The 12,428-nt window shown below is 38.1% G+C and overlaps 1 protein-coding gene across 3 annotated transcripts; it reads left to right on the top strand.

Annotated features, from left to right (window-relative positions):
• Positions 1-203: 203 nt before the first annotated feature.
• On the top strand, positions 204-12,056 carry LOC148862904 (rac-like GTP-binding protein 3). Of its 3 annotated transcripts, none has more exons than XM_088979857.1 (9): positions 454-755; positions 888-1,823; positions 2,068-2,155; positions 2,348-2,457; positions 2,561-2,624; positions 4,950-5,032; positions 5,145-5,210; positions 6,606-6,706; positions 11,605-12,056. In XM_088979857.1, exons 2-9 carry the CDS (start codon positions 1,719-1,721, stop codon positions 11,642-11,644), a joined length of 657 nt encoding a protein of 218 aa, XP_088835983.1. In that variant the 5' UTR covers positions 454-755; positions 888-1,718; the 3' UTR covers positions 11,645-12,056. The 3 variants fall into 3 exon arrangements, with proteins under 3 accessions (XP_088835984.1, XP_088835983.1, XP_088835985.1); XM_088979859.1 differs by having other exon boundaries at positions 4,968-5,032; XM_088979858.1 differs by having other exon boundaries at positions 204-1,823; positions 4,968-5,032.
• The last annotated feature ends 372 nt before the right edge of the window (positions 12,057-12,428 follow it).

Here is a 12,428-nt window from a genome sequence, read left to right on the forward strand (position 1 = left end):
AAAATCTCCTTACCAAATAGAATGTATTCTTCACTGCCTATATAGTAGAAGTATTCTTTTTTTTTTGAAAAATGAATTTTGAAAGCATAAACATTTTTTATTGAAAATCGACCTCAAAAAAACATCCACGCTTCCAAACTCCATGTTTATTCTCGCGAAAAGGTACATAAAGATGAATGGAAAGATGAGCGATAGCCCGACTAGGTTCAGACTATTCAATGAATCTTTTAACTGTCAGAGCTAACATAACATCATCCCAAAAAGACTTTCTAAACGGCCTCTTATCAACAACCTGTCTCCCACATGATTGAACTGTTTGAACCATTTGATTGTTTCAATGGATTATTGATTTGGGTTCAACTATGATATGATTTGTATTGTTTTATTATTTTATTTTTCACAAGTCTGGATCTGCTAATGGCATTAGGGACTTAGGGTGTGCGTGTGTCCATTGCTGTATACCCAATACGGACATGCCATCTGTACCGAATTCATGTATTCCCTTTTCGTCTCAGGACACAACTGCCCTCTCATCCCTTCTTCCTTTCTTGCAAGAAAAAACCGTCTTTCTTTGTCTGCCTCTCTTTCATTATCTTCCGGTGAATACGTTAGGAACGATGCGAGTCTTCAAGATTCACAGTATTTGCTTTTCAGTGGATTTGGACACTGGCTGGGAGGAGGATTCTTCTTTGCTGTAGACAGTAGATTCGTGTGGAATTAAACTGTTTTTCGGAGAAACTATAATAAATCTCAGGGTGTTTTGCTTGAACAGCATTTGGTTCTTGACATTTTCTCCATTTAATTCGTTTGATCTTCAATAAGTTTGTGCATTTCATTCAGTGGATTGCTTGAAATTTGGTATTGATTTTGGTCATTTTCTCTTACAGATCGATCAGGTTTCATCCAGGAGCCTTAACAAAAGACATGTTGCGGTGCAAGATGAATCCCTCTTCTCCAACCTTCCTGTATTTCTCTATTTATATTAGGCCACGGTATCGCCATTCCAAAGGAGGGAACCCTTCGGTGGTGAAGTTGCAGAGCTACAATGAAGGAGGATGATGATGCACAACGCACAAAGAAATGGGTAAGCCGCAACATGGGACAGAATCCTATTCCTAACTTCCCAGTCGGTCTTCTCTTACACGTGTGAATATTGTTACACGAACTAGGTACAGGTGTCATGTCCATATTGGGTAACCAGCAACGTTTTTTTTTTTGGTAATCGCCAGCAACGTTTACTCGCAGATAAAAAAGTCGTCGAATGGATTGTAATTTTTAAATTTGTAGTAGTGTTCTGGTCAATTATAGTTGTCTAGATACATTTTATCTGCTCTCTCTCTCTCTCCCCCCTCTCTAATACCCAAAAGAAAAAAGAAAAAATTATATTTGATTTATCTACTCTCCAAGTCTCAATTGGGCTTTGATATCCACTGCTCCAAAGAAAACTCCCATCACTCTCTCTGATACTCTCAGCAGGTTTTATTAAATGCAGGTCCACCCTTCAATTCAAACAAGTAAAACCTTAAATATGTATGTCCCATACTGTAAAGAAAAGAAGATGTATTGTACTACTACAGACATAGATTGAGGGTGTGAGTCATGTGACGTGATCTACGTCTGTTTCCTCCCTTCTTGAAAAGCAAGAAACCAACTAACCCACCCACCGTTTGCTTTTGTTGTCTATATTTTCCTTTTCTTCATGCAATTCCCTTTCTTCAATGGCATCAAGCGCATCAAGATTCATCAAATGTGTTACAGTTGGAGATGGGGCTGTCGGGAAAACCTGCATGCTTATCTGCTACACAAGTAACAAATTCCCTACCGTAAGTCTCTTCTTTATCTCAAGAATCCATCTGGGTTATACAGGCTTTTGTTTTTCTGGATCCGTTATGTATTCTTTTAACTAATTTAGGCTGACACATACTGCAATTATTTATGTATTTTGTTGTTTTATGCTGTGTATATCATGCTTGTACATTTTTTTTTTCCTTTTCTCCCAAGTGATTAATTCTTCTAGGTGTTTTTCTCAGTTTTGTTCTATTTCTCTGACAATGATGGTTTCTATAGGACTATATACCAACGGTTTTCGATAATTTCAGCGCCAATGTGGTCATCGAAGGAACTACTGTCAATTTGGGCCTCTGGGATACTGCTGGTAAATTCTGGCAACATTTTGAACAATTTTGGCTTCAAAGTTTTTTATTTTCAATTTATTCTTAAGCTTCAAATTTGATTTACTTCCTGAAGCCTTGCTTAATTGGGTATATCTAATCTCTATATTGTTATGCATATGTATTTTAATGCTTTTGGTTTGCGCTCATGAAGAAAATATCACTTCTGTTGCCAGGGCAAGAGGATTATAATAGATTAAGGCCCTTGAGCTACAGAGGAGCGGATGTGTTTGTCTTAGCATTCTCTCTGGTTAGCCGTGCAAGCTATGAGAATGTACTCAAAAAGGTGCACATTCCCGAGAACTATGTTTCTATCCCTTGATACTTAGATCATTAGATGAGCTTTTCTCATATATATAGCTTCTTCTGAGAGATGATTCCTTGGCCAGTGGATCCCAGAACTGCAACATTTTGCTCCTGGAGTTCCAGTTGTTCTTGCCGGCACTAAATTGGGTAAGATAGGACTTAAATATGCGGACTACAAATGTTTCTTACCACGCTCTTATATAAGTCTATATATTTTTCATCTCTGGTTTCTGATTAACTTCATGGTTATCTGCTATACTTGATTGCTCTTTGTGCCTTCTGCAGTTTCTTGTTATTTCTTGATCAGCATTGGCAAGGATTGAGTTTGCTACAATGAACTGGAACTTAACATTGTTGAGTTGTCATTTGAAATCTTCACAAATTGGCTAGATGTCAGCTATTATTATTCATTATTATTAACACCATGATCCATATCATTCTTTACTGTTAAATAAATGCAATGACCACCTAATAAACTTTGCAAAAATGAGGTTGAATAGAAATTTTCCATTAGGAATCAGAATGGCTAGGACATAGAAATGGGCATTATTCTTCTTTTCATTTTTATACATATTAGAACATTCCAGCTTTGTAGGAATTCAAATATGATCAATATTAGGATTCAAAGAAAAAATGATTCCATGCCAGAATGTTTATAATCAGGGAACCTTAGTATAGAAGTATTTTTGGTACATTGATCATTAGAGCAATTTAGTGACGCATCAGTTCTTTTTTCCCTTTTCCTTTCTAATAGATATAATTGTTCCAATTTTAGTTCAGTCTCTTGAAAAAATTACCCAGGTTCTAGAGGTTTTGTTGGATCAAACCTCTTTTCTTTGATCTAGGGATTAATGGAAAGAATCACTATTGAAGAGAATACTTACCCATATTTTTTTTTTCAGATTTTTGTATTCTACAACCATCTGTATTAGACTCAAGATCTACTAATCATTGCAGCCATACATCTGAAGCTAATGGCAGTATACCCTTTTCACTGCCATCCTATTGCTTACAGCTGGGTTGCCATGTTATCAAAAGTCTACCTCATATTAACTAGCATAGCCTTCGGTAAGGTGGAGGATTAGAATCATCCCAAAAGCTAACGACTTACCTATGCCCACCACAAAGGGGGCAGGATGGGCCACTCAGGCATCTTCAATTTCCTTTATGCATAGGATGACATTGGGTGCATTATCTCCCTTGGTTTTCTATAACTGTTTCTGAAATTACATTTATATATGCCATGATACTATCTACTAGGTTGCATCTTGTCTAACATATTTATGATGACCATTTGCAACTATATAAAGAGCAACAAAGGTTGCATCCAATAAAACAATAATACATCCATGCCGCCAAGACGAATGAATTGGTGAAATAGAATTCATGTAGCCAACCCCATATAGTTAGGACTAGGGGTGTGCAATTTGGACAGGACCGACCCAACCCATAATTTTACATGGGTTGGGCTTGGATTTTCGGTCCTTGGGCTGGGCCTGGCCCCAAAAGTTCAGGCTCTTATATTTTTTGTGCTAGGTTCGGGCCTAACCTTTAGGCAACCCAAACCCCTCCTGAGCCCGGCTTGACCTGACTTCATGCATGCGTATTTACATGCTTTTTTTGGTAAACCAAACATATATGCATACATGCATGCATATACACATAGATTTATGTTAATTTTTAGTGTGGGCTGATTGATCAACCCAATCCCAACCCAGGCCCGAGCCCAACCTGAGTGCATGAAATTTTAGTACAGGCTGGGCTTGGGTTGGACAGTTTTGGTGTGAGCTCGGTCTTGGGCCTTACGTCCAATTCTTAGGGTTGGGCTTGGGTTGAGCTCAAATCCGGCTCAGCCCGCCTGACTTGCTCTCCCAGTTAGGACAAGGATTAGATGATGATACTAAAGAGTAATAAAGGTTGCATCCAATAAAACGATAATGCACCTTTGTATCTCTGTTGCTATACATACATGCTTGTGTAAGTCCTTGATCAAGAATATAAGAACTTCCAATAATCATCATACCCACAGTTTGGAATTTGATACAAATTAAAATCCTCTAGATCGTTGTTGTCTGAAAATTGACTCTCAGACTCATTTAGCCTGATCTGAACAAATTTGCAACACCAGTCAACATCAAAAAACAGTTTTGGCATTGTAAATTCCTTTTAGGCTATATCTGCAGGAGCAATATAGAGGTTGTCCAATGTATGCAGTATGCCGTTCTTTTGTGTAACTGAACAAGGCAACTGATAGATCCAGTGTATAGCATCTTTGGGTGGATGGTATAAGAAACCACTAGTGGTGAAGCTATGGTATATCATGCTGGAAAATAATAGTAGTAGAACATAAGATCCTGAAGCTTATATGATGTTTATATGTTAAGTACTGTGTTGGATATGTTTCCCTTGTTTCTCACTGTGCTGTGTAGGATAAACTTATGTTGTTGTCCTATGTCTTCTATGGACTTACAGTATACAATGGATTCTCAGATCTTCGTGAAGACAGGCACTATTTGGCTGATCATCCTGGATTGGTGCCTATAACCACTGCACAGGTATAATTTCTTTCCATGTAGAGTATGGCCATCTTGTTATATATTAGTCCTTTGCTCTGGAAGATTGAAATATGTTTTCTTGGTAATTGTAGTTTATTGTTGTTATTCTCAGGGAGAGGAACTCCGGAAACAGATAGGTGCTGCTTATTACATTGAGTGCAGCTCAAAAACTCAGCAGGTACTGATAAAACAAGTTCTTACTTTTGCAGGCTAATCTGTTCCTTAATTTTATATTGCTGTTATTATAAAGACAAGCTACATCATGGAATTGCAACATAGTATTAATTCCCATGGGGGGGACCAACAGACAGATCTAGCATGACAGAACCCCTATGTAGCCACATCAGATATTTGTAACTGTCTAATCTTTAACATTATTCTTTTGTCTGGACGAGATGGAATTTACTGGAAAAGTAGTGCATTAAGAAATGAATCAAAACATGAAGGTAAATATTTATTATTTGTAGCATAATGGAAGGCTAAGGTATTCCAAAGTATATAACAGCTTTTTGTTATCTAAGATCCCTGAAATGAGAATCCCCATTTCTTTTTCTTTGTAGTTTTCCTGGAGATTTTTGGTGTCTCAGTACAGGGAATCTGAGAGCTCAAAAAACTTTAGTTATGCATCACAAGTCAAATTCAATGATATTACACTCCACACTGTGGTCTAGAAAATCCTTGGATCTTTTTTATCCTCCTAAGTTCCAGAAGCTAAATTGGAGCTTTTCAGAAGATGAGATATAAAAGGGGGCATACTTTCATTTTTTGGTTGCACAAAGAGGTTTTCAGTTTCATAGAAATCTTTCAAACTTTTGACATTTCATTCTGGTTTTGATCGCCATTGAAATGAGATATACAACTCAATATATACAGAGATCTAAGAGAAATGGGAAAAGTTTTAGAAATTTAGATTAGAAAGGAAGAAATAGGAAGTAATTGATTGAGAGAAAAAATGTGGACAAAAATAGATAAAATAGGAAAGAATATAAAATCTTTTCTTATATAACAGATTTTTTTTCCTTGCATCTTGTCTGAAATTTTGAAATTCCTACAGTTTCTTTTTCTTAAAAAAATCATTTTCAAGGAGGCCAAAACCTATGTCCAAACCAAAATTGACTACTTTGGTTGCAGATCATGATTACAAGTAGATCCATCAGAGTTAAGGCTCAATACCCATAGGCTTTTTCCTAAGATGTCCAATTTTGATTCTTATGAATAATCTTGAAAAGGGCTCTTGAGTTTGAGATGATGCCCCCATTATTTGGACTTTTTCTCCTTGGAATGTTTACCATACTTCTCATGTAAGTAAAAAAGAATAGTTATTTAGGATGGTTAAGAATGTCCAATTTGGTAGTTTTTTTTGTTTAATAGGTGGGCATTTTGTTGGCATTTTGATATATATATATATATATATATATATGTGTGTGTGTGTGTGTGTGTGTGTGTGTGTGTGTGTGTGTGTGTGTAGTTTCATCAGAAATGCGTTTTAAGTTTCTTCAATGGATAAAGTTGCAGAGAGATATTCTATCTGCATCTGTAGGCTGATATTTCTATACAATATTCTGATGTGCAGAATGTAAAAGCAGTTTTTGATGCTGCAATCAAGGTAGTTATTAAGCCACCGCAAAAACAGAAGGAGAAGAAAAGAAAACTACAACAAGGATGTTCACTTTTGTAAGTATATTGATTTTCTTAAAACCTCTAGAAAGTTTGCTTTTTTAGAGGTAATGTTTCACATATTTCATGCAATCTCTATAGAATATCTCATGTGCATTTAAAGTTGCCTCAAGCATAATATGTTTAACTAGAAGGCTGAACGGTCATGAAGTCACTTTTAGTTGTTCTTAGTAAGGATTTACAAGTTCCAAATATGATTCAAACATATTACTTTACTGACCTATAACATACATCAGTAGATACCTCAGAGTATATATCCTGAGAAAATTCAAGCTGTTAACCAGGTGCAATGTTGGACTCTGGCTGGTGTCATGCGGTTATCAAAGGAAGATCCAACAGACCTTCCCCTACTTCTGTTTTTCACTTTTATAAAACATTTTTCCCTTACAGAGATAATGGGAACATCTTTATAGGCCTGGAATTGTAGTCAAGAGGAGAGATCTCTCTCTCTCTCTCCAATCAACCCTGGATCAAAGGGAAAGCGTGGTTATGTTTCTATTCATGGCTCAAGGTGATCTAATCCCCTTCTTGGCACCTCTCCCACTGGATACAAGAGAAACAGGCTACACTATGACCTATGTCACCACTCCATTCAACATATTAAAACATTCCCAAACCACCCTTGTGAATCCAACTGGTATGCTCTTCTTGCTGTCGTGCAATGCATCCCTGAAACCCCTATAGGAATCAGATTAAATTGGAAAGTCTCTAACTGAAAATTAGGCATGTTTGTGATAAATGCTATTATCGCAAAAGGCTTTCTTGTATGAATGAGTGATACACATAATTAATGCCTTTATCCTGTTATTAAGCTCAATGTTCCTACCATTCAGTTGAGCACACTAGTACACCATTTGAAGTAGTTTCCTGTAAAAGTTAATGGGAAAATAGTGCTTTTGAAAATTGTTTGTTTAATCATCACATTGCTTCCACCTTGTGCAGCAAATTGTTTATTGCAAATAAGATGTGGAAAATAGGCCCTAGGCTTGATCTACAAGACATCTATCCACATCCACAGTTTATGCAGCATATCCTATGCGACATAAGCCTGACTTGTGGGATTAGTTTTAGTCTTGGAAGAAGAACCAAGAGGAACATAAGGTTAAAAAAAAATTTATGTTCATATTGGCAACATTGTGTTAGCAACAGTTAGGCAACTCTCCTTTCTGGATTGTAAAACCAAAATGGATAAGTAAATGTTGAATAAGAGAGATAATAAACTCTATTTCAACCTTGATTTGGTAGTTAACAACAGAAGATAGAATCCCCTACCTGGCAAAGAACTTTTTTGTTCACTCACTACCTTCATCTAATAAATTTTGTACTTTGTCTTTTGGTGGGGATTCATCAGTTGTTATTTGAGCAAAATAATCTCCCAAGAAATGTGTCTCCTTGATGCAGCGTGGAAGCAATGGAAGCCGGAGCTAGCTATGCAAGCACCGGGCATCGCTAGCACCTAGCGAATAACACTGATTTCTCTAGGAGAGAGAAAAAGGTGGCGAAACCCAAAGAGAAGAGAACTTAAGAAAATCTGAAAATATGAAGTATGAATTAACTGAAAACTATCAATATTTATAATACATCTGGAAATTGTAAAAGAACTAGGAAAGAACAACTAGGACAGAACCAGACAACTAATCTGATAGGATCGAACTCTTCTTGGCTTGATCTTCACCGTCGGATCTTCTTGGATCTAATCCATGAATCTTGGGAGTCTTGGAAGTCTTGATTATCTTGAATTCTTGAATTCTTGATGGCTATTGAATTCTTGAATTCTTGATTATCTTGAATTCTTGAATTCTTGAATTATCTCTAGCCCTTATTCTTATCCTATGAGCTGCCGCCCCTACGGTGATGTGGGCCTTGGGATGGGCCTCCATCATTCTCCCCCACTTGGGAAAGACTCGACCCCGAGTCGTGGCTAGGATATTCAAGGGTTGTCTCTGGTAGATAGCGATGGAGGTCAGCAAGTACTAAAGCACTGAGAAATTGTTTAATAGCTTCCCCTGAGAAATTGTTAACATAGATTGCAGACGTTCTCTTATCACATATACGGTAGGCAGACCAACATGGATGAAGTGTATTGGCCACTTGCTCAACCTGAATTCCCTTCCCCGGTTCTGTCATCCAATAAAGGGCTTGTTTTTTATACGGCCTTAGACCACACATGGGTGTTTTTGACGTCGGCCCAAGTAATGATCCAAAATTTTCAAGAAGGTTCCCCTCCTTACCACACGGAGCTCAAGCGCTCCAATCGCATTCACCTTTCGGGAACTAACATATCCTGCATCAACGAAAGATCGATCCAAACAATCGCAACACTCATTCAGCACTTCATCGCTGGCCTCACTGCTCAGCTCCCAGAAGATGACGTAGTGTCCAGGGTCCGTGGACACATCCACATGGCTGGTGAAGTCGATCACCTCAACCTTTGTCTTCTTCATTAACAGCTTCCCACCTGCTTCAACTGCTAGCTGCAAATCTTTCTCTGTGTTCTTGTCCATGTTGATGCCTAGTAGCAAATTCCTCCGGCATACAAATGGAAGCTCCGGGGTGGAGTTATGGAATCCCATCACTTCAATCACGTCCCCTAGCCTATATCGGTATAGACCTGCAAAGTTGGTGACGATAATCTCATACTCTTCCCCAATCTTCACTTGAGTCGGACCGATCGGTTCCGACTCAGCGTAAGAGTAGGTAGCAGCGGTCTTATTCTGTTGCTGAATACACTGGTGAATCTCATCATTTTTTGGACCTTTTGCATAGGTATATTTTGAGTGATAAGGTAGCTTTAGGATGAAATGCTCAATTGTCATTGCATTCAACAAGTGGCCACCTACATTTATTGTTGCCTTCCGCATCATTGAAACGATCATATGGGGGCTCTCCGGTATCCCATCCTCTAGGAATGCATTCATCATGCGTGAATTATAGATGTTGATCCAGAATGCAAGCTTCTACTGATGAGTAAGACCATCTAGGTTGACAGATGCAAGCTTCCCAAGAAGCGGCTTCAGTCTCCGGATCAGAAACAAAGAGTTTGTTCTTCGATTTGGATCAATTGAACTAGCTTCGATTACAAATAGGTGTTTGTATGGACCAATATCCCTCTTTCCAAATTCTGAACAAATACCATAAGGATCTCTGAACTCTGGTTCTTCATATGTTTCATTAGATGTTTAGGAAGACAACATATCAGGTTCCGTTCCCCTGTTCTTCATCCTGCTCATCCTCAGGAAAATGCTTGACAGGCACTTCAAAATTTCTTCTGAGATTTTGTTAGGACTGTTACTCTCTCCTTCTGGTGTTGTTTCTTCAGGAACAACTGATGCACTTTGTTCTTCTGTGTCTTGTTCTATGGCTCCACATTCTAGCTGTAATTTCAGAGGATCCAAGCACTTCTCTACTGATCCATTCTCAATGGGGGGACTCTTCACTGGGGTTATGATTTTTGTGTCTCTATCTTTTGGGGATTGCTTGTTGTTTTTTGACGAATTAGTGCAGGACTGATTCTCTTTTCCCCGTGCATCTTCTGAAAAAGCCGATGAAGGATGAGCTTTCTTCGAGGGTTGTTTCCCATTTGAGGGCCGAATAGAATGATGCTCTGTTCGATCGGAAATAGGCTCAAAGGCCAACCGGGTCGAAGCCGACGAATTGCCAGGAATAGAAGGTAGAATCCTTGCAGTGGATGCCTGACGTAACCACAACTTGAACCCAGAAATCGATGTTGCACTATCAAGAGGAGCGTGGTACAGACTGTTACCGGGAATAAATGGAGCAACACCGAGTTCTACTTCGTTGTCGCTATCATCATCAAGAACATGATTCCAAGGTATAGGAGCGATGAGTGGTCTACCGTGGTTGTCTCCTCCGGTTGGGTACGGGTTATCCCGGTTCCTTGGAGCAGCCTTCCGTAACAAGGTTTGCAGTTGTTCAGCCATCTCTGCCAACTGCTGCTCGATGTTACGTGTGGCTGTACGCTGTTCTTCAATTGCCATCCAAACAGCTGGAAACCCCTGATCTCCGTCATAGGGTGGGTTGCGACTACTACTGTCTTGGTTGGCCATTTGACTGGGCGAACTCCCTGCTCTGATACCACCTGATGCAGCGTGGAAGTAATGGAAGTCAGATCTAGCTATGCAAGCACCGGGCGTCGCTAGCACCGGGCGAATAACACCGATTTCTCTAGGAGAGAGAAAATGTGGCAAAACCCAAAGAGAAGATAACTTAAGAAAATCTGAAAATATGAAGTATGAATTAACTGAAAACTATCAATATTTATAATACATATGGAAATTGTAAAAGAACTAGGAAAGAACAACTAGGATAGATCTAGATAACTAATCTGATAGGATCGAACTCTTCTTGGCTTGATTTTCACCGTCAGATCTTCTTGGATCTAATCCATGAATCTTGGGAGTCTTGATTATCCTGAATTCTTGAATTCTTGAATTCTTGAATTATCTCTAGCCCTTATCCTTATCCTATGAGCTGCCGCCCCTACGGTGATGTGGGCCTTGGGATGGGGCTCCATCACTCATTGTTCTCATTTTGTTGTAATTCTTACATAGTTTTCATTTATTTAAGTGTAAAAATAATTGAGGAAAATATCTGAATTGCCCAAGTTGATTTTTACTAATCATTAACCCTTAATTCGTCCATTAAACCAAAGTTTATATTCTGATGTTGTCTTACTGTATCTTACATTCACACATATAAATCTACGTATGCATGCATATGTAGACCTATGCATATATCTGGTTATATATGTGTATTATAGATAAGCTACCTAAAAGGTACTTGATATATGTCATTTTGTAGCATTTTCTTCTCTTTCTTTTATTTTAATTTTTAATATTCTCCTGTTAAAGCAAGTCTTATGGCTCCAATTACAGGAACGTCTTTTCTGGATGGAGGTTTACATGCTTCAATTGAAGTTCATCTTTCTTGCCAACGTTTTAGCAAATAGTCACGTGGTCTGTTACCTTACATTGCTTTCTGAAATTTCTCCACTATGTGTTGTTAATGCTCCCAGATTGCCATGATCGTGATTCTACATGCATTTGTTCTGATAGAAATGAACATTCTTACCTCAACAAACTCACACACAGTGATTGGTTAATATTTCTCATATTTATGTTCCTACTGCTGGAGTAAAAAGGGATGGTGCCTCTGACACCTAACTTGTTTCTGCAGTGTAAAACGATGGAGTGTTTTTTAATACTTCCTTTTGTATATCTTTTAACAATGAGAAATACATTACAATTTTGTGTTATATGAATTTTTAATTGCAATACAGTATTTAAAACAACAGAAAAAGGATGTTCGATGAACATTTTGACCTTTACTGTCTGTGTATTGTCTTCCATTAACTTATGTAACTACAGTTTTGGAATTATTATTGTTTCAAGTGCCCTCTCATGTTACCAAGTGAAGTGCATTACAAGTTTGTCTTCTATTAACTTACATAACTAAAGTTTGGAATTACTATTTTTTCAAGCGCCCTGTCATGTTACCAAGTGGGACCACAACAAAAAATGATCCATCCATGCAATACTTAAAACGTTTTCCTTGAAAGGCTAACAAGTGCATTTTTGGTAACTTCTTCAGTAGGAATTTATCTTGTCTGAGCCTGTCAAAGATTTGATCACAAGTACAAAGGGACAATAATATTTTACATGCTACATTACATAGTATGGACTATGGAGGCAGCTAGCTT

This window comes from Nelumbo lutea, chromosome 3 (assembly GCF_056320005.1).
Source record: "Nelumbo lutea isolate HS-2025 chromosome 3, American lotus-T2T, whole genome shotgun sequence".
NCBI classification, from domain to species: Eukaryota; Viridiplantae; Streptophyta; class Magnoliopsida; order Proteales; family Nelumbonaceae; genus Nelumbo; species Nelumbo lutea.